Source organism: Electrona antarctica (genome assembly GCF_951216825.1).
Source record: "Electrona antarctica genome assembly, chromosome: 4".
In the NCBI taxonomy this organism is placed as follows: Eukaryota; Metazoa; Chordata; class Actinopteri; order Myctophiformes; family Myctophidae; genus Electrona; species Electrona antarctica.
The window spans coordinates 46,785,320-46,802,712 of NC_136809.1; the positions used below are offsets into that span (position 1 = coordinate 46,785,320).

At 42.7% G+C, this 17,393-nt stretch overlaps 2 protein-coding genes across 3 annotated transcripts in view; one reads left to right on the forward strand and one right to left on the reverse strand.

The window, feature by feature from the left end:
• pdcd11 (programmed cell death 11) overlaps positions 1 to 9,575 on the forward strand; it is a 22,674-nt gene extending 13,099 nt beyond the window's left edge. The window contains exons 21-36 of the mRNA XM_079500380.1: positions 136 to 198; positions 291 to 387; positions 747 to 836; positions 1,029 to 1,131; positions 1,337 to 1,514; positions 1,681 to 1,737; positions 1,829 to 1,951; positions 2,222 to 2,344; positions 3,409 to 3,577; positions 4,130 to 4,255; positions 4,367 to 4,510; positions 5,108 to 5,358; positions 6,014 to 6,182; positions 6,307 to 6,460; positions 7,041 to 7,206; positions 7,583 to 9,575. Of these exons, the coding sequence (XP_079356506.1) occupies positions 136 to 198; positions 291 to 387; positions 747 to 836; positions 1,029 to 1,131; positions 1,337 to 1,514; positions 1,681 to 1,737; positions 1,829 to 1,951; positions 2,222 to 2,344; positions 3,409 to 3,577; positions 4,130 to 4,255; positions 4,367 to 4,510; positions 5,108 to 5,358; positions 6,014 to 6,182; positions 6,307 to 6,460; positions 7,041 to 7,206; positions 7,583 to 7,754 (2,185 nt within the window). The 3' untranslated portion in view covers positions 7,755 to 9,575. The remainder of the gene's footprint in view (positions 1 to 135; positions 199 to 290; positions 388 to 746; positions 837 to 1,028; positions 1,132 to 1,336; positions 1,515 to 1,680; positions 1,738 to 1,828; positions 1,952 to 2,221; positions 2,345 to 3,408; positions 3,578 to 4,129; positions 4,256 to 4,366; positions 4,511 to 5,107; positions 5,359 to 6,013; positions 6,183 to 6,306; positions 6,461 to 7,040; positions 7,207 to 7,582) is intronic.
• LOC306922669 (RING finger protein 122) lies at positions 8,890 to 16,300 on the reverse strand. 2 transcript variants are annotated; one of them, XM_079500429.1, is made up of 7 exons: positions 15,683 to 16,300; positions 15,111 to 15,476; positions 12,349 to 12,519; positions 11,756 to 11,798; positions 10,983 to 11,024; positions 10,012 to 10,094; positions 8,890 to 9,016 (listed from the first exon to the last, which is right to left on the reverse strand). In XM_079500429.1, exons 3-7 carry the CDS (start codon positions 12,516 to 12,518, stop codon positions 8,911 to 8,913), a joined length of 444 nt encoding a protein of 147 aa, XP_079356555.1. In that variant the 5' UTR covers position 12,519; positions 15,111 to 15,476; positions 15,683 to 16,300; the 3' UTR covers positions 8,890 to 8,910. The 2 variants fall into 2 exon arrangements, with proteins under 2 accessions (XP_079356555.1, XP_079356554.1); XM_079500428.1 differs by having other exon boundaries at positions 15,111 to 15,483.
• Positions 16,301 to 17,393: the final 1,093 nt, after the last annotated feature.

Genomic DNA, 17,393 nt, shown 5'->3' on the forward strand with positions numbered 1-17,393 from the left:
TCACACAGGAGATAAAATTCCTCATGAAAATGTTCCATTTATGTGTTTTCTTGAATGCATTCTTCTTAAAGCAGCTCGTAAAGACCTTGGGAGAGTTGTGACAGCGTTAAATATCTTTTCAAATGTCTGTTTCAGATTCTTGCCCTTCACCCATAGAAAATTCAAATACAGCATTCCTGAGCTAACACTTCTTCAAAGGTAGGCATTTTCCCATCTGACAAGTACCTGCATATATTCCTGCTGTCCATTTGTTGTGTTTTTTGAATGAGTTTCTATCTCTGTCCACATAGTAAACTTGACCCGAGTGTAGAAATCAAACCAGTCCTGCCAGAAGAAAAGCTGAGCAGCTACAAAGTTGGAGAAGAAATTACATGCTTTGTATCAAAGGTATGTTTCTCAAATTGTAATCAATGGCAAGTTGCATTATGTCTTTACTCCACCAGGAGATCTTGCATTTGCCCGTGTGTGCCACAGTCTCTACTACTAGGCCAATCAGCATTGCCGTTCTTGTGCATGCTGACAGCAGGCCAATGACAATTGCATATTTTGTTAATTAATTACAGAGCAATCGTCCCTCCAGGAGAGAGGAGACTATGTGATAGAGTTTTGCACATCCCTAGTACTAGCTAAATGCAGACACGCAATCAAACTGGCACAAGCCGATGGATGTCATTGTAGGGCATCATAAAAGCAAAGTGAATTTTGGACTACTCAAAGTAACAATGTGTTTATGCTTCTGTCCCTAGTACAATCCAGAGAAGAAATGTTTGGAGGTCAGCACTGATCCTTGTATTACAGGGACTGTAGAATTACTGGCCATGATCACAGATCCTAAAGTAAGTTTTATATGTTGACTTCACACTCAATGAGCATGATCATATTTAATTTACCAAGCCATTGTCACCATTCTTTGTGTAATTCATGTTGGTATGTCTGCAAAGCTAGTTAAGAAATGAGTCTCAGTTAGGTACTTGTCCACATTGATTAAAAAACACAATGTAAACCATTGTTCTTCTGTTTGATTCCAGGATGCCAGCCATCCAGAGAAGTTATATAAACAGGGCCAGGCCGTCAGTGCTACTGTGGTAGAGGTGACCCCTGAACTTCAACGCTTTGCCCTGTCTCTCAATGGTAAGATCTTAGAAGATATTCTGATGATAATTCAGTTGGAATATTTAGTATTTACTGCCAGTATCTCTGCATCGGCCCACCATGGTGACTTGGTATGTTTTTACATTGACCATGTTTGCCTCTATGAGCCGTATCAGTCTCCCCTTTTTTAACAATTCTTTTAACAAAACGGAAAACAAAGTCTGTTTTTCCAAATCTTATCCAGGTTCCCACTCACTGAAGGAGAACAGCATTGCCTTGGGCATGGTGAAGAATGTTATTCCACACCTGGGCCTGCTGGTGAAGCTTGCCTGTGGTGCCATGGGAACCGTGTCCATTATGGATCTGGCTGACTCCTACAGCGGCAACCCAATGGGAGCTTACAGCAAGGAGCAGGTGGTCCGGTCAGTAGCAGTGGCTAGAGCTCTAGGTCAACAGCTTACTAAATGCCTGAGATAACGTTGATGTACAAAAAAAAACCTGCATAGATGCAATCTAAGTATGTACTGGATATACAGTGGTAGATTTAGAATTTTCTGTTGACTTAAAAAAAATCTTCTTTCTCTCCAGGTGTTATGTATTAGGGAATGAAAATGGCAAGTGGCAACTGTCTCTCCGTCCATCAAGGTATTCACAGCTGTATAAACCTTGTCATTACACGACGTCTCCATGTCCATTAGTCGATTGTGTTAAACGTTTTCAACCACTGCACTTCCAGGCTGAGACCAGAGCAGAGCAAGGCAGTGAAGGATGTCGAGGTTTCATCCATTGACGACCTGAAACCTGGCCAAGTCATCAGGGGCTACGTCAAGTCTGTGGGAGAGCAAGGTGTCTTTATCAGGTAACCCACAAGAATACTTTGTGCGCAAAATCTCAAGAGAAGTTGTGAAGCTGCATATCTACTAATAAGAGATTTTGGTGAAGAGGAGAAAAGGATCAGTCAACAGACCATTATAGGGTTTAAGTGGTTATGTCATGTGCATAATGAATTTCAGTATTATCATAGTAGTACATTATTGTTTTTAAATGATGTGTAGGAGACACATCATTGGGGGACCCCCACACGGAGTTGCACCACTTACTTCACATGGGTGTAATTTTTCTTTTTTAGGTTGTCTATGTCCATCATTGGCCGAGCCCAGTTCCAGCAGGCCACCAAGTACTTTGTGACCAAACACAGCATCATGGCAGATAACCTACCTGTCAACACCCTGCTCACTACCAAGATCCTCAGGTAAGATCATCATCATGCTGTTCAAAGCAAAAGGAAAATCTGCATTGCTCTGGGAAATTTCAACCTATTTTCATAGATTTTCGAAACGATTTCAATTTCTTTTCAAATAATGTAGTGACGATGGAAAAATGAATGTGTCAATCAAGGGTAGACCCATGGTGGACCCCGGGTCAACAAAGTATAGATTTTTTAACCCATTTTGACCTGAGATCAGATTCTAAAAATGTCTTCTACATCCTGACAGTTTTTTGAAAAAGCTATGTTTCTATGTCAGTGGTTCTCGATTTTTCAAAAATAGCAGACCTACAAGCTCGTAGCGCGCCACTCGGTGGCGCGCTACGAGCTTGTAGATCTGCTATTTTTCAATAGCTAAAGCATAACATAATGCTAACACCAAAAGGGGTTCCCGCTCAAAATGGGTTAAAGCTGCACTACGTAACTTTCCTCTTCTACCATGGATTTGAACCCCGTTTCCTGCGCAAATGCTGACATTTTTACCATTGGCCGAATAAAGCCTGCATGCCTGCTCAGGGGATAAATTGATTCTTGACCATCAGGTCAGAGAATGTGTCAGATCCTGTGTCTAGGTGAGACATCATGACCTTTGACACGATCTAAATGTCTCAATAGAAGAGCGGGGAGACCAAATGCAACCACACCACCCCAAGTTATATTTGTATAAGATATATTGTAAGTTATATTGTATCAACATACTCTATCTACCATATTGCCCTTCAAAGCCAAAGTGCAGTAACTACAGATTGTTTAAAAGTGTTTCAACTTGTCAGCCAAATGAGATATCGGCAAATAAGTGATATTACACTAATTGTAAACATGTTCTTGAGGTAATTGTTTATCGCCCCAAATCACGAAGGCTAATTTGACCTTTGGGACACCCAATGTCCCAAAACGTAGTTACTGCACTTTGACTTTGTAGGTCAGCATACTATACGGTTGGACAAAATGACATGTTGTTCATAAAAATATACAAGAACATCTATGAAAATCGTGTCATGTTACCTCTTCTTCCGTTCTAACTCTTTCTACTAACCTTTCCCTATTAGTGTTGACAAACAGGCGGACCTGGTCAACCTGTCCCTGCTGCCAGAAGACACTGGGAAGCCTGACGTGCTTCCTGCGTCCCTCGGCCTGCCTCTGCGTCTGGTCGGAGAGGACAAAGAGAAGCACAACCAGCGTATGAAGAGGACGCGCACATTGTCTCAGAACCAACAGGTTATACAACGGCTGCCTTTCTATCGAGTTCTTGCCTCCATTCTTCTATTCCTCCCAGTCTGTATTCTCTCCATACTGCCACCCTGTCTCTCTCTCTCTCTCTCTCTCTCTCTCTCTCTCTCTCTCTCTCTCAATGTTTCTCTCTCGCTTGAGCCTTCTGTCCTTAACGCATGTAGGCCTGACGTCGAAATTTTAAAAAAGGCACATTTTAACGATTTTTCAAAAATAGCAGACCTACAAGCTCGTAGCGCGCCACTCGGTGGCGTGCTATGAGCTTGTAGATCTGCTATTTTTCAATAGCTAAATTATAACATAATGTTTAAAACACCAAAATGGGTTAATTTCGGGCAAGGCAGAAATGCATTTCTCATTTAATTAAAAGTGCATTATGCATTTGCCTTAACTACAGATAGTCATTCAAATAAATCAGGGTTATTATGGTTAATTATAAATTAAGCATGTTTCTTGAACATGTTTTTGATATATATCTGCATATCTTGACTTGTATGTCGTAAATGAATAAATAAACATTTCTATTCTTTCACTGTCCAGGATCAGGCTGAGCATGTCCCCAAGAAGAAGAAGACGAAAACAAAGACATTAAAGACTGAGGACAATGACAGTGGAGTGGAGGTGTACTTCAGAGAGCAAGATGAACCAAATCCTGAGCAAGCAAAGGTTAAATGAGCCATCTTTGTCACTCTATTCCCTTCTCCCCTAATGTGCTTTTAACTTTGGGAATGATGTAGTTTATGACCTGACCTTGAAACTTGTCACTTTGTCACTTAGGTGAAGCCCAGCCCAGGGACTGGAGCCAGGCTCCAGGTGTCTGCAGGATTCTCATGGGATGTGGGTCTGAGCTCCCTGAAGCCAGCCTCTGTGGCCCAGGATGCGGATTCCAGTGATGGGGAGGACCAAGCGGAAAACGGCAAGGTCTGGGGGTGATACTAAGAATGCTAAGAATAGGTTTTGGATATTAATTATGATACACATGCCTTACTTATGCCAGTTTATGCCTCCTTACTTAATCTGCATACTTGAAGCACTTATCGCTCCTCTCAATTATATGAATGTGATGATAAATGGTTCATTTCATATAGAGCCTTTTAGCCAAAGCGCTTTACATTAGGATTTACATTCATCCATTCACACAACATGGCGTATCTGCAAGCTCACAATGGGTCATGGTGTGACGTGGTGTGAACTTGTAGATCAGCTCTTCTAGCAATTCTTGAAATACTGAATACTCAAAATGGGGACACAAGGTTGAAAGACGAGTGTTTAAATGTTTTGCTCAAGGACACCAAGCCAGGTGGAGCCGGGGATTAACACACCCTTTAGTCTTAATCCTATTTAGTCTTCTGAAATTGTTTAGTCTTTCTTAGTCTAGTCTTAGTCGACTAAATATATATATTTTGTTGACTTTGTCTTAACACTAATTTATACAACTCTCCTCATATTTGTCTCACCGCTCCGATTCTTTTTGCCCCTCCTAACACAACCCCACATCCTTTTTTTTCCCTGTTGCAGCCTCAGAAGAAGTCTCGCCATGAGTTATCGCAGGAGAAAAAGGAGGCCGAGAAGGCCCTTGTGAAGCGGGAGGTCGAGCTGATGGATCCCACCATGAGACCTCAGGACATGTCGGCCTTTGAGCGGCTGCTCCTGGGCTCACCAGACAGCTCACTGCTCTGGCTCCAGTACATGGCCCACCATCTGCAGGCCACGCAGATCGAACAGGCCCGCGCCGTGGCAGAGAGGGCCCTGAAGACCATCTCCTTCAGGTGAGTGGAGGTGTTTTTTTGTTTTTTTTTGTCATTGTATGTTTGCACATAATGTGAAATTTGTCCTCTGCATTTTATCCATCCTAGCAGCGAGCAGCCGTTGGTGTGAAGCGCCATTTTTGTGCCATTTTAAGAATTTGACATTCTTTAAAAAATATAGGTATAGGTAAACGTATAGTTATTTTATTTGTAAAAAAAATTAATAAAAATGAGGACTTAATGTAGAAATAAAAATGAGTAAAACGTTTATTTTAGTGTAGGTTGGTGGGGGGATGTGATTGGAGTTGTGTGTTTCCAGTAGGTAGCATGGATAGAATTAAAATTTTGCCATTTAGTAGACGCTCTTAATCCAGAGCCATTTACAATAAGCAAGAACAACACAAGGTAAATCAAATACATAGAAATCGTCATCTAGGACAGGGGTTCTCAACGTTTTTGGCTGGGGAGGGACCCCCGGAAATGCTTTGGCCATTTCTCTGCCATGTTTTCTTTAATAATCTGGGGACCCTCCAAAATACTTTGACGACCCCCAGGTTGAGATGAGGTGAGGTGGATCAGACGATATGGGGGTGCCATACCTACCTTTTGGCATTGATGTCCATCGTGTGTGAGCATTCATTTTGGATCCTTTGTATCGTTTCCTCTGTTTGTCTAGAGAGGAACAGGAGAAGCTGAACGTGTGGGTAGCCCTGTTGAACCTGGAGAACATGTACGGCACACAGGAAAGCCTGAAGAAAGTGTTTGAGCGGGCCGTGCAGTTCTGTGAGCCCATGCCAGTCTATCAGCAGCTGGCTGACATCTATGCCAAGTCCAACAAGCCCAAGGTACCGTCCGTCCAGTGGGTGATGAGGCCCACACGCTTAACATGTGTCCATTCATTGGTCCTGTAGCTATGAATGTGATTTCTGTTAAGTGAATATGTATATGTATCTGTATGTGTGTGCCCAGGATGCCGAGGGCCTGTATAAGACGATGGTGAAGCGTTTCCGTCAGAACCAGGCCGTGTGCTTGAGTTATGGGACCTTCCTGCTCCAGCAGGGCCAGGGTGACGCTGCCAGTGCTCTCCTGCAGAGGGCACTCAAGAGCTTGCCCTCGAAAGAAAGTAAGAGATTCTCACTTCTATAAAGCCTAGTGTGTATTACCACCACTCCACTGTTTCAAGAGTCTGTTATGACACTTATTTTTATATATATATAATATTTTTATATATATATATATATATATATATATATATATATTTTTTATTACTTTTTTTGAGAGAGAAGCGATACCAAAGCGATACCAAAAGGTGACTGTAACTGAGAATCATCATTACATCACAATGGTCTTCCCTATAACTGCGTGGAATATTGTTAAACTTTATTGTCACTAAATGTGAAATTAATCAATATTGAGCAACTGTGTGGCATATTTCTCGCCTAAAACCGTATCAAACTGTTTCTGTACGACTATAGATAGTTCCGAGTCAGCATTGAGCGTTTAGCACTTAAGAGAGATTAGACGTTACTATGACGATCAGCTACATAGAGTGGCTACTCTTCTGCAGTGGGAAAACGAAGTACCTGGTACCTGCACACCCCCCAGTCACTTTCGTTTAGCAAGACTGAATATTACCATATTATCCATCTCAGTAAATCTCCAGGTTTACCCCTTCATGCTCTTCACTCTCTATTCTTTTTCAGGTGTAGATGTGATCACCAAGTTTGCCCACCTGGAGTTCCGATATGGTGATCCAGAGAGAGGCCGCGCCATGTTTGACAAGACCCTGAGCAGCTATCCCAAACGTACAGACCTGTGGTCCATCTTTATTGATCTTATGGTCAAACATGGGTCACAAAAGGAAATTAGGTGAGGCAAAAGCTCTTGTTTTAAATGTCATCTAAGTGGCTGCATATAGGGAAATACATACATTTATTTACAAATGGTTGTTCCCTTTCCTGGTTACTTTTCAGCTTTGTGGAATTTGTGCTACTATTGGCTAGAATGCACAACCTTTTAAATATAGTTTTTGCTGAAAACAATCGCCTCACTTTAGTTGTTAATACTGGGTAGAAATAATTAAAGTAAGAAAATAAACAACTACGTTGCATTTAGCAGTCCCCAGACATATCGTAGACGGAGATCTCCAGTTGTATGACGATGGCGAAACTGTAAGTGCGAGGCAACAGTATGGACTACTTTAACAATAGCATAAATATATCATATCTCTGTCCACTCTCCGCAGGGCACTCTTTGACCGTGTGATACACCTGAGTCTGGGTGTGAAAAAGATCAAGTTCTTCTTCAAGCGCTACTTGGAATACGAGAAGAAGCATGGCACACCAGAGAGCATCCAGGCCGTGAAAGAGAAGGCGTTGGAGTTTGTGGAGGCTAAAGGCACTGAGGCTGCCTGCTAGAGGCCTGTGACTACAGCCATGAGTATGCACACGTTCTACTAAGTCTAGATCTCTGCCTACCAGCTCTAGCTGACTCAGTGACTCTTGCTGGATATGGCATTTGCATATTATGCAGATTATGCACACGTTTTATTCTTTTCAAAACTGCTTCTTGATTGTGACTTGGCTGAATTAAGTGAAGTTGGTGAACAGAGACTTTGGGACCTGAAATTGTGGCCATTGTTTTGTAATAAGACAACAGTGTAAAGTGTCCCCTTCTAAATGAATGGATATTTTGTATGATAATGAAATGGAAAGCTATGAAGATGATGCATGCAATTAATATTGTTTTGTCAATCAGTGATGCTTCCTGACTTCACTGTTTTAACATTTACTAAGAAAAGAAAAGTCCGCAATAACTTCACAACATTTAGTTATTGACAAATCCACCGCCGTTACAATACATTACAATACATTTTATTTAAAAGCAACAAATACAAAATAACAATGGATAGGGCGTAGGTCACGTTTACATATAGTACATACAGGCAAGGCTAGCTGTCTACCGGTCTCTTTTTATAAGGAAAGGTCCTGGGACACAATCTGTAGAAATATACAGTCTTGCTTCCATCATCACAACTGTAGTTGAGATCACACTGGTCTTTTGTGAAAGTTTTAGCCATCACTTCGGGCTAACCTACATTGGCAGTATGTATTGACGATGTATGATTGTGTGGCACAAAGTTACAAGGTGGCTGACGTGGTTTGTGCTGCTGGCTGTGTTGTTAACACCCCTGAGATAATAGAGGTATCCACATGGATGCTACCCACCGACGACCGTCTCTAAATGCCTGGCATGGGAGTTGTGAGTGGCTGTCTCTCTCTGGCCATGCTGTGCCTGTCCTCCAGTGGCAGGGATAAAGCAGCTCCTCCCCCCCCCCCCCCCCCCATCATGTTTTGGTTGGGTTTTGTAGATGCAGGAAATGCATGTGGAAATGTGCCACGGTCCAAATGGATCTCTGCATCCTGCTGCCACTCTTTGAATTACCGATGTAATCAAATCGTGGTACCGTCAATATCCAGTCGTCACCTCACTGGGACATCGGCAGAACGTGAGATGTCCTTTAATGTGATGGCGGTCCATCGAGTTGTAGTTGTGGATTTCCCCCCAGCCTCGTCACACTTCCTCGGGGTCCTCGGCGGGAGTGTCATTGTGCAACCGGAGGATGGGCTTGTTACACATTGGGCACACGCTGCGAATCTCCAGCCATTTCAACAGGCACCTACGAAAAAACACACACAGCAATTGTCAGGACAACATGAGCTGTTAGTGCACACTTCTTAGATCGTCAATGTTTCGGAAAATAGGAGAGTCTGAAGATATTGGACTTTCATATTGTTCATTGTAGATTTATCTAAGCTGCACAAAGGAATCTGATTTCCTAATACACCATTTGTTCATGCTATAAGTATATATAATCGTAAAATAATAACTTTGCAGCTCGCTGAAAATGTTCAACAGAAAAACCTCTGGCAACAGGGAGTATAAATTACCCATAACGCTGACTTCTCTGTTAACTCTTCTTTTTTATAGAATAGAAATGTTTTGTATTTCCACAACTGTATTTTTGTTTTGTATTTTTGTAAAAATACATTTCCATGGAAGAAGTGGACCACAAAGGGTGTGCACAGGCCATCACATACGGCTGATTAAGAGAAGGGAAGGGGAGGGCATGGAAAGATGTTTGTCCCAGCTAGCCATTGGCTGTTTTGTATGCTCTGAAGGTCACTTGACTGAAAGCTCAGTCTAATAAAAATGGAACACGGCTTTTGGCAAAGGTGTACAGATTCCTCTCCTTTTGCAGAGACGTGTTAATTCATGACTTAAGCCAGGTTAGCAGCTGTCTAGCCATGATATTAACTCTGAGGTAAAAAGCAACTGATTTACAAGATCCTATACTAATATGTCTGAGGCTGTGCTGATAGTACTGTAATTACAGCCTTGTTAATAACAGTGTGCGACATAAGAAAGGCTTAATCATTCCGTTTAATTTACTGATTTATACAGTGTAGGTGCTTGTTTGCATGTTAAGCAGGCACTTAACCTTCAGGTGTACATACTATTTTCATGACTTATTTTCATTTTTAAACATGCATCATTTTGAATTGGTTTCAGTTGGGAATGGATCTGGCCTTCAAGTTCTGTTCAGTAAGTTTAAGGTAATTACAGCAGAAAACTTGAAACAAAACATTCTGTAAGTATTTCTTGAACACTCACTTCTTATGAAATGCGTGGGAACATGGACACACTCCCAGTTCATCCCTTGTCCTAAACTCTTCCAGACACACTGCACAAGTTTGCTGCAGGAAAAACAACAGTCGGTTAGATTGTGTGTTGTGCAAGAATGTGCTTCGGCAAGAGAAATTTAAGATTAAATTCCCAACACAATTTCTGTTTCAATACTTTTACAATAGAGAGTGCGCATGCATAAAGTGAATGGCAGATCGAGTGGCAAAGTGAGTGACAAAGTGAATTTAATGTTGTTTAAAATCATTTAATTCAAACAAATCAAACTTTTCTGTTTGGATGTAGGGGCTGTCAAGGCCATAACTTCCTGGTATGATGATGATGTCATACCCTCTTATACAATTACAATAACAATTTATAATATTTTTGCTTAACAACATTGCATTCACATACGCATTCTTTAGGGTTGCAACAATTAATTTAATTGATTAAAAAAAATCTATTTCAATAAAATTATTATATATTTTTGCGTGACACCATTGTACTGAAGTATAAAATATAATTGATTTGTTCAATTGTAAAAAATAGAATTGTATCATGTCTATATATACACACAACACACACAGTATATTGCTTCTTAATAATTCGATTAATCAGAATAGTTGCAGCTCAATGTACCTTTCAAGAAAATGAAAACAAATCTAACCCCACTGTAAACCCCCACCAGCCCTACTGTACACTACCACAACTCCTACAGTAAACCACTGTTATTGTCATTGCATGATTGTGTGCAAGTGTAAGCACTGCTTGTCAATCACATCCGCGAGGCAAACGTGATTGCACCAACAGTCCAACAACCCTAATGGTATGACTCATTCTGGGCTGGCATATACAAACATGCGTTTATAAACATTCATTTCACTATAAAACTCTTCCCACAAATGTCCTTTCAAAACAGAATGTACTAGTTTCAAGGAGTTGTATACTAGACAGCCACTTACTCCTAAAAGGCTCAGTTTCTTGCTTGCTCCTTTCAGTACCACCTACAGCAGGAGAGGGAGAGAGAGGTGTCAGCGTTATAACATTGGCAGTAAAGCTAATGGAATGAAGTGTACACTTCAGCTTCGGTTTTGTGTTCTGAATGTCGATGGAGTTTAGGGCACAGTACAATCTGGAGCTTTCATTGAACCACATTAACCGTGGCATCCATTTTCGCCAATTTGTAGTGCATTTTAAAAAATGTTCCCCACCTGAAAATTGCAGATCTACAACCTCAACGCATTGCAAAGTGAACTTGTAGATTTGCTATTTTCATAATTCAGCCTACAATTAAAGATATAGGGCACACGTTGAGTATGGGAGTGTAGTCTTAATTTTGCTGTGTAATCTGCAGTGTTTTGTGCTATATAGTATTTGAATACATGGGTCAATTGATAAACAACAAAGGAAATCAGCAACAAGACGCCAGTCTTCCTGAGGGGAAGCAACTGTCCATGCTTCAGAGTGTCACTCCCCGGTGCTAATCCTAAATGCTGGACTGTGCTCTTGACACTACTGCATGCGTTTTCACATGGTGTGTGAACATGAGAGAATATTAGGCACTTGGCAATGACACGGATGGATTAAGGAGCAACTACTGTTTTGTCAAGGTCATCTATAAAGGAGTGTGTTAAGTTTCACACATGGCCACAACAGTGTGAAATGGCAGTGGTTGTAGTTCTCAGAACCCAGTGTTAAATGTACTCCTATAGTGACAGTTGCTGCAATAACGCACCTCGTTGTAGCTGAACTGCTCCCTTGTTCCCTGTTGTTTCAATCTTGTGGGTAGATGATCAGACGATTATACATACAGTGCAGAGAATGAGAGGGAGATGGGGAGAGAGAAAGTTAATGGAGTAATTTGAAACTATTGTAATTGTAAACTGTCTGGAATTAGTGTGTGATATACTGCAGTTAGACAAACTATAGTTAGTTTAGATGCAGTCATGGTTGTTGCTGTACTCTAGGCATCTCTACAACAGTGCCTATTGTCTCAAACGATACTGCTTTCATAGTAGGAACCTGATGTTAGAAAATGTAATAAATAATATAAATAACATAATTTAAAAATACGGGATCCTGCATTTCGTTCTGTTGCAGAGAGCATTGCACTGTATACTTGCCTAGTGCCTACACAGTGAAATCCTAAATGTTGGGTCCATTTGGTTACATTTGTACACTTAAGAGTTTCAAATGGATGCATTGACACAGGAGGATTTGACTGTGTAGCCAGCACAACTATCAATGCATTCCTCCTTCCTTCATTCTTCTCCTTCACCTCCAAAACCAAATCAATACACTCATCTTTCCTCAACCTCCTCCCCATACCTGAACAGATAGCAGCAGAAGATGAGGCTGAGCATAAAGACGAAGAGACCAATGCCCAACACAATGATGTACACATTGAGAGGGAGGTGGTAGATGTCTGACGTCATGGTGGTGGTGCTGCAGTACTGGGGGGTCAGAGTGCTGCCGGAAACCCCAAAACACACTGGCATCCTGGGAAGAAGAGCAAGTAAATATTGCACATTATTACAAAGCACACTGGCATCCAGGTGAGAAGCACAATAGATTTTTGAACCATAATCATTGTATTGTAGTCAGACAACCAAGAAGAACAAATACATCTGTGTGGACATTCTTGGGTGAGCATTGTGGTTGGGGAGGAACCAGCTAAATGCAAAGTGGTTTAAGGTTTAAGCAAGTGGCCAATTTCACGGGATTGGTGAGATCACACAGCCAGCTCAGATTTTGTGGAAGTACAGAGAAGCTCTCCACTTCCAAAGGATTAATGTGAAATGGGAATTCAGATGGCAAATTCTGCACATAATATCTATTCATTGTAAGTCATGCCTCCAAGAGGAGTTAACTGGTGGAGGAGGGGGGTGGGGGGGGAGGGGTGTGTGTAAGTGAAGGGGGATTTAGGCCCAGCGAGAGATATAAAATGAGGAATTGCTCTCTAAAACAATTATAGCAATGAAGAAAAGCTAACTTACAGCCAGAAGCTAGCATTAACTTAGCTACATCATGAAAGGAGACTTGAAAGAGAGGCGATGACAATGGTTATAATATTCAATGAAGTTAGCAGACTGGGCAGAATTAGATATCCTCTAGTGAAGTCTATATTGATTAAATATTGTCTTTTTCTATTGACTTTCTTTGTTATGTAGTAATGTTTGGCTAGCGTGCGTGCGTGTGTGTGTACGTCAATGTAATACACTCATACCACAACGTAATTACTGACTTTCAAATGGAAAAAAATGATATTTAATCAATATAGAGGGAAACTATAATTCTGTCCAGTTTTCTGACTTGCATTGAATATTATGAACATCGGCATCACCTCTTTCAAGATTTAGGAAAGTTAAAGCTTGCTTTGCCTGTAGGCCTTGGGCAGCTTCATATATTTAATTTGTGACTAATTGATTTGGAGAGCAGTTCTTTCTTTCTTTCTTTGCAAACACTGTTAAAGTTGGCCTTTATGACTTCACAGTAATATAATTTGCTGCATTCTTTTCTCTATGCCAAGTTGCCAAGTTAACACACTGAAGAATATGTGTTGCTCTACAAGGGGGTGTGGCACACCTAAACCTAACCTTAACCCATGTCTAACCAATGACTAGTCTAAACTAAGTATGCAGCCCCTACAAGGCACAAGGGTCTTATTGCACATGGCATTGGCCCTGTCTCTACACAGCAAGAGACTGTTGCAATATTGACCGTAAAATGACAAGCAAATATTTGGTGAGAAAGTTAGGTTAAATGACTGGCATCTGGAGGTGACTGACTGGATCTCTGTCTAATTGGCTGTGAACAAGATAAACATGGTGGATACGCCAGGCGCACTGCTTCCGCCACACCACCATCTGTTCCACAGACCCTCCTGAGGTGAGTGTTGTGGTCTCTCTCTCTCTGTGTGTGCGTGCGTGCGTGCATGCGTGCGTGCGTGCGTGCTGGGGGTGGAGACCAGCATGGCTTTGAGTGTATAGTAGTAGCTGGCTGTTGAGGAGATTACATTAACTAGAAAGCACTCTGGGGAGCGGAGCACCATTTGGCCAAACAATGGCAAAAGGAAGCCTCACTTCCATATGCCCTGCGTGTCCTTATTAATTTGCACCATAGATGGCTGCCCTTTGCCAGTCTAAACGACCATGTGTCTCTCTTTAGAGTGATTTAATGGCTACAGCTTGTACACTGTGGGGGGTACGAGTTGGATTATTAGACATTGGTAGGTGGAGCTAGTCTCTACACAAGAGGTGCAGAGTTATAAGCCTGTAAACCAGACGAATCTGCCACAGGGGGAAAAATAAAGTCCCTGGGGAGATTGGTCTGGCACTCCTCAGTTTGAATTACATTTCACTCACCCCAGAGTTGTGGGCGACCAAACCGGAGCCCTCTATTCAAAGTGAGACTTTTGTTGCTGTGACGTTAATACTGTTTGTAAACGTCTCCTTGGAAATAAATCTTCCACACCGAAGACTTATGTCCACAGAGTGATATCAGTCTGGCCAGAGTGCCAGACGGCCGTGTCAGGCTATAGTGCAGAGTAGACACACAATATTCGGTTCATTCTGTAAGACAGAATTAATTCATATCTATACTGTAGAATCACAGTACAACATAATTGGCAGCCTTAGAAATACGTAAAGAAGTCCATGCAGTACGCTTCAGTCGGCAGAAGGTAAAAGTACCCGTTTGACTCTGAGGAAGGCGAAAGTCAAAATGTCAGTAACCTCTGCAAAACAATAATACACGTGCCACTGCAGACCAGTCGAGTGCTCCAGTAAATCGTTCTTGGGTAGTCTCTCCTGAAGTGCCCAGGTATTATTATTTTCCTTATTTATTTTTGCCTTATAAATACATTTTATTTAAACTGTCCATTCCACCATCCCCAAAACTCAGATCGACCACCATCCCATCCCATCCCTCATCTCCTTGCCATAATTCTCAAGTATATCCATTAACTAAAGCCTGTCAGCTGGCAGGCAGCAACAGAGTGGCCGAGTAGAAGGGTTAGGAGAGACAGTGTCATCTGTGTGTATAGGCTACTAGCCTCATGTGTTTGGCAGACAGTGGAGAAAACCACTTACCGTTACACCATTGGAATGGTTGGATGAAATTTGACTCCTAGGGCGGCAGCAGTGGATTCAGACCCTGTCGAGAGAAGGTCGGTCTGGATCAGTGCCAAGCTGGGAGGATGGGGTTGGTGGAGCTCCAAGCCTTTAGTAAGACACCCGGTTGGGCCTTGTACTGTACACTCCTTGTGGGTTTGTGTGGAGGTTGTTCGTCCGTCCCCCCCAAAACCAGATTTTGAGATTCCACGAAGCCTTGAGAGGTGGTGCAGATTTGTTGGCTCAGGAATCTCTGCTACCCTGCATTCCCAAATCTGGATTAACCCCAGCTAATTGAGATGGGGGGATTGGGGCTGGGAATGGGATTGAAGACTTCATGGGCGCCTCAATCCTGGAAGTCAACACACAGATGATGTCATCCCAGCAGAAGCAGCAGACAGGAGTTGGAAAGAAATACAAAAGAAAAATCTTGTTCACTTTACCACCACATCAATGTCATTGTTATCAATGTCATTGAGGAGTTGGTCCGTTAACTAAAGGCGAGTACGTTTTTTAAAACACGTTTCTGTGTCAAAACCAAAAATGCTTACCTTTACAGTTCAAAAACATCCCCCTTGACCTCAGCGTGCCTGAACAGCAGTCTCTCCTCCACATCAACTTCAATGTCATCCAGACTGACAGTCCCTGTCCGATGAGGGTAATTTGCTGGCATTAGTTTACGCTTTGTCCTCTTCCCAAAGCTTCTTTTTAACAGAGGATTTTCAAAAGCCTCATCCCTCTTTCCTCTCCTCCGCGGTCTCCTCCTCCAAACCTCTGATCTCGTAGGGGGTATTCCTCCTCTTTAGCCGAGGCAAAAGCTCTGCTTCCCTCAACCCAAACAAAGAGCTGGCCTGAACGTGGCTCCATGCAAACAGTCGTCAAGCTGTGTTAGGTATTTTGCTAGTGTGTCTGACTCTGAGTCAGTGTATGTGTGTGCGGCGTGTGTGTGTGTGTGTGGGGGGGGGGGGGGGGGGGGGGGGGGGATCCTACTCTCCCTCTAACCATCTGTTCCTTCAATTGAGACAAAAATTGAGACAAAGAGTGTGTGTGTGTGTGTGTGTGTGTGTTTGTGTGTGTGTGTGTGTGTGTGCGTGTGCGTGCACGTGTGAGTCTCTCCCACCCCCAGCTGGCTGTGTATGTCGTGGCAGGTTTCCCCCTCTCTCTCTCTCTCTCTCTCTCAATCCATAATGGTATCCAGACTGGAGAGCCTGCTGTCTCAGTGCTGCCTGCTCTGCTCTGCCTTGCTTTGGGTTTGTAAACACATCTCAGTCTGCTCATGTGACCAAGCACTGCTTTTTGCCTCGCAACTCTCCTCTTTCTCAGCCCTCCCACTCCAGTACTGTCCTCCAATCATTGGGCTGGAGGGAGGCAGAATGAGCCAGACAATGACGAATGGGGTGCCTCCGAGCATGCTGTGTGTGTGTGTGTGTGTGTGTGTGTGTGTGTGTGTGTGTGTGTGTGTGTGTGTGTGTGTGTGTGTGTGTGTGTGTGTGTGTGTGTGTGTGTGTGTGTGTGTGTGTGTGTGTGTGTGTGTGTGTGTGTGTGTGTGTGTGTGTGTGTGTGTGTGTGTGTGTGTGTGTGTGTGTGTGTGTGTGTGTGTGTGTGAGAGAGAGAGAATGGGGAAGAGAGAGATTTGCAGCAAAGTCAGAGGAGGTCCAGGACAGAAGCAAGCAGAGAGAGTAGGGTTAAGATGAGGCCAGCAGCAGTCTGAGCAAAACAAATGCCACACACACACCTGTCTTTAACCTACAGTATATCTTCTAGACGTCATTATTAATGTTGTTGTCTGACGTGAAAACAGGGAGATTGGGCATCATTATGGTGTGTGTGTGTGTGTGTGTGTAAAGAGAGAGATATTTGATGAAGAGGGATGACAGAGAGAGTGTGTCTGGACAAAGACATCCCTCATCCACCCCCACTCACTCACACAGTGTCTCTGGCTGCCAAATCACTCAGGGAGAGAGCAGCTGCTACCGGGCTGGCTGTGGACTGGTCAAGGGAAACGATATTCCTCAAAAAGGACTTGATATACTTTTGTGTGTGCGCGCGTGTGCGTGTTTTGTCACGCAACTGATAATAGCCGATGTACAAGCTCACTATGTCTTCACAGATGAGTAAGGCTGGGACAGAGGCTAGTATGTCTTGCAGAGCGACTCATTGTGGGCTTGTAGATTGACTATTTCCGCAGACGCACAACTGAGTAATAAATCTGACTTAATCCTCAGGGGGAGGGGCACGATGCTTCTGTGGGTGGGATACATG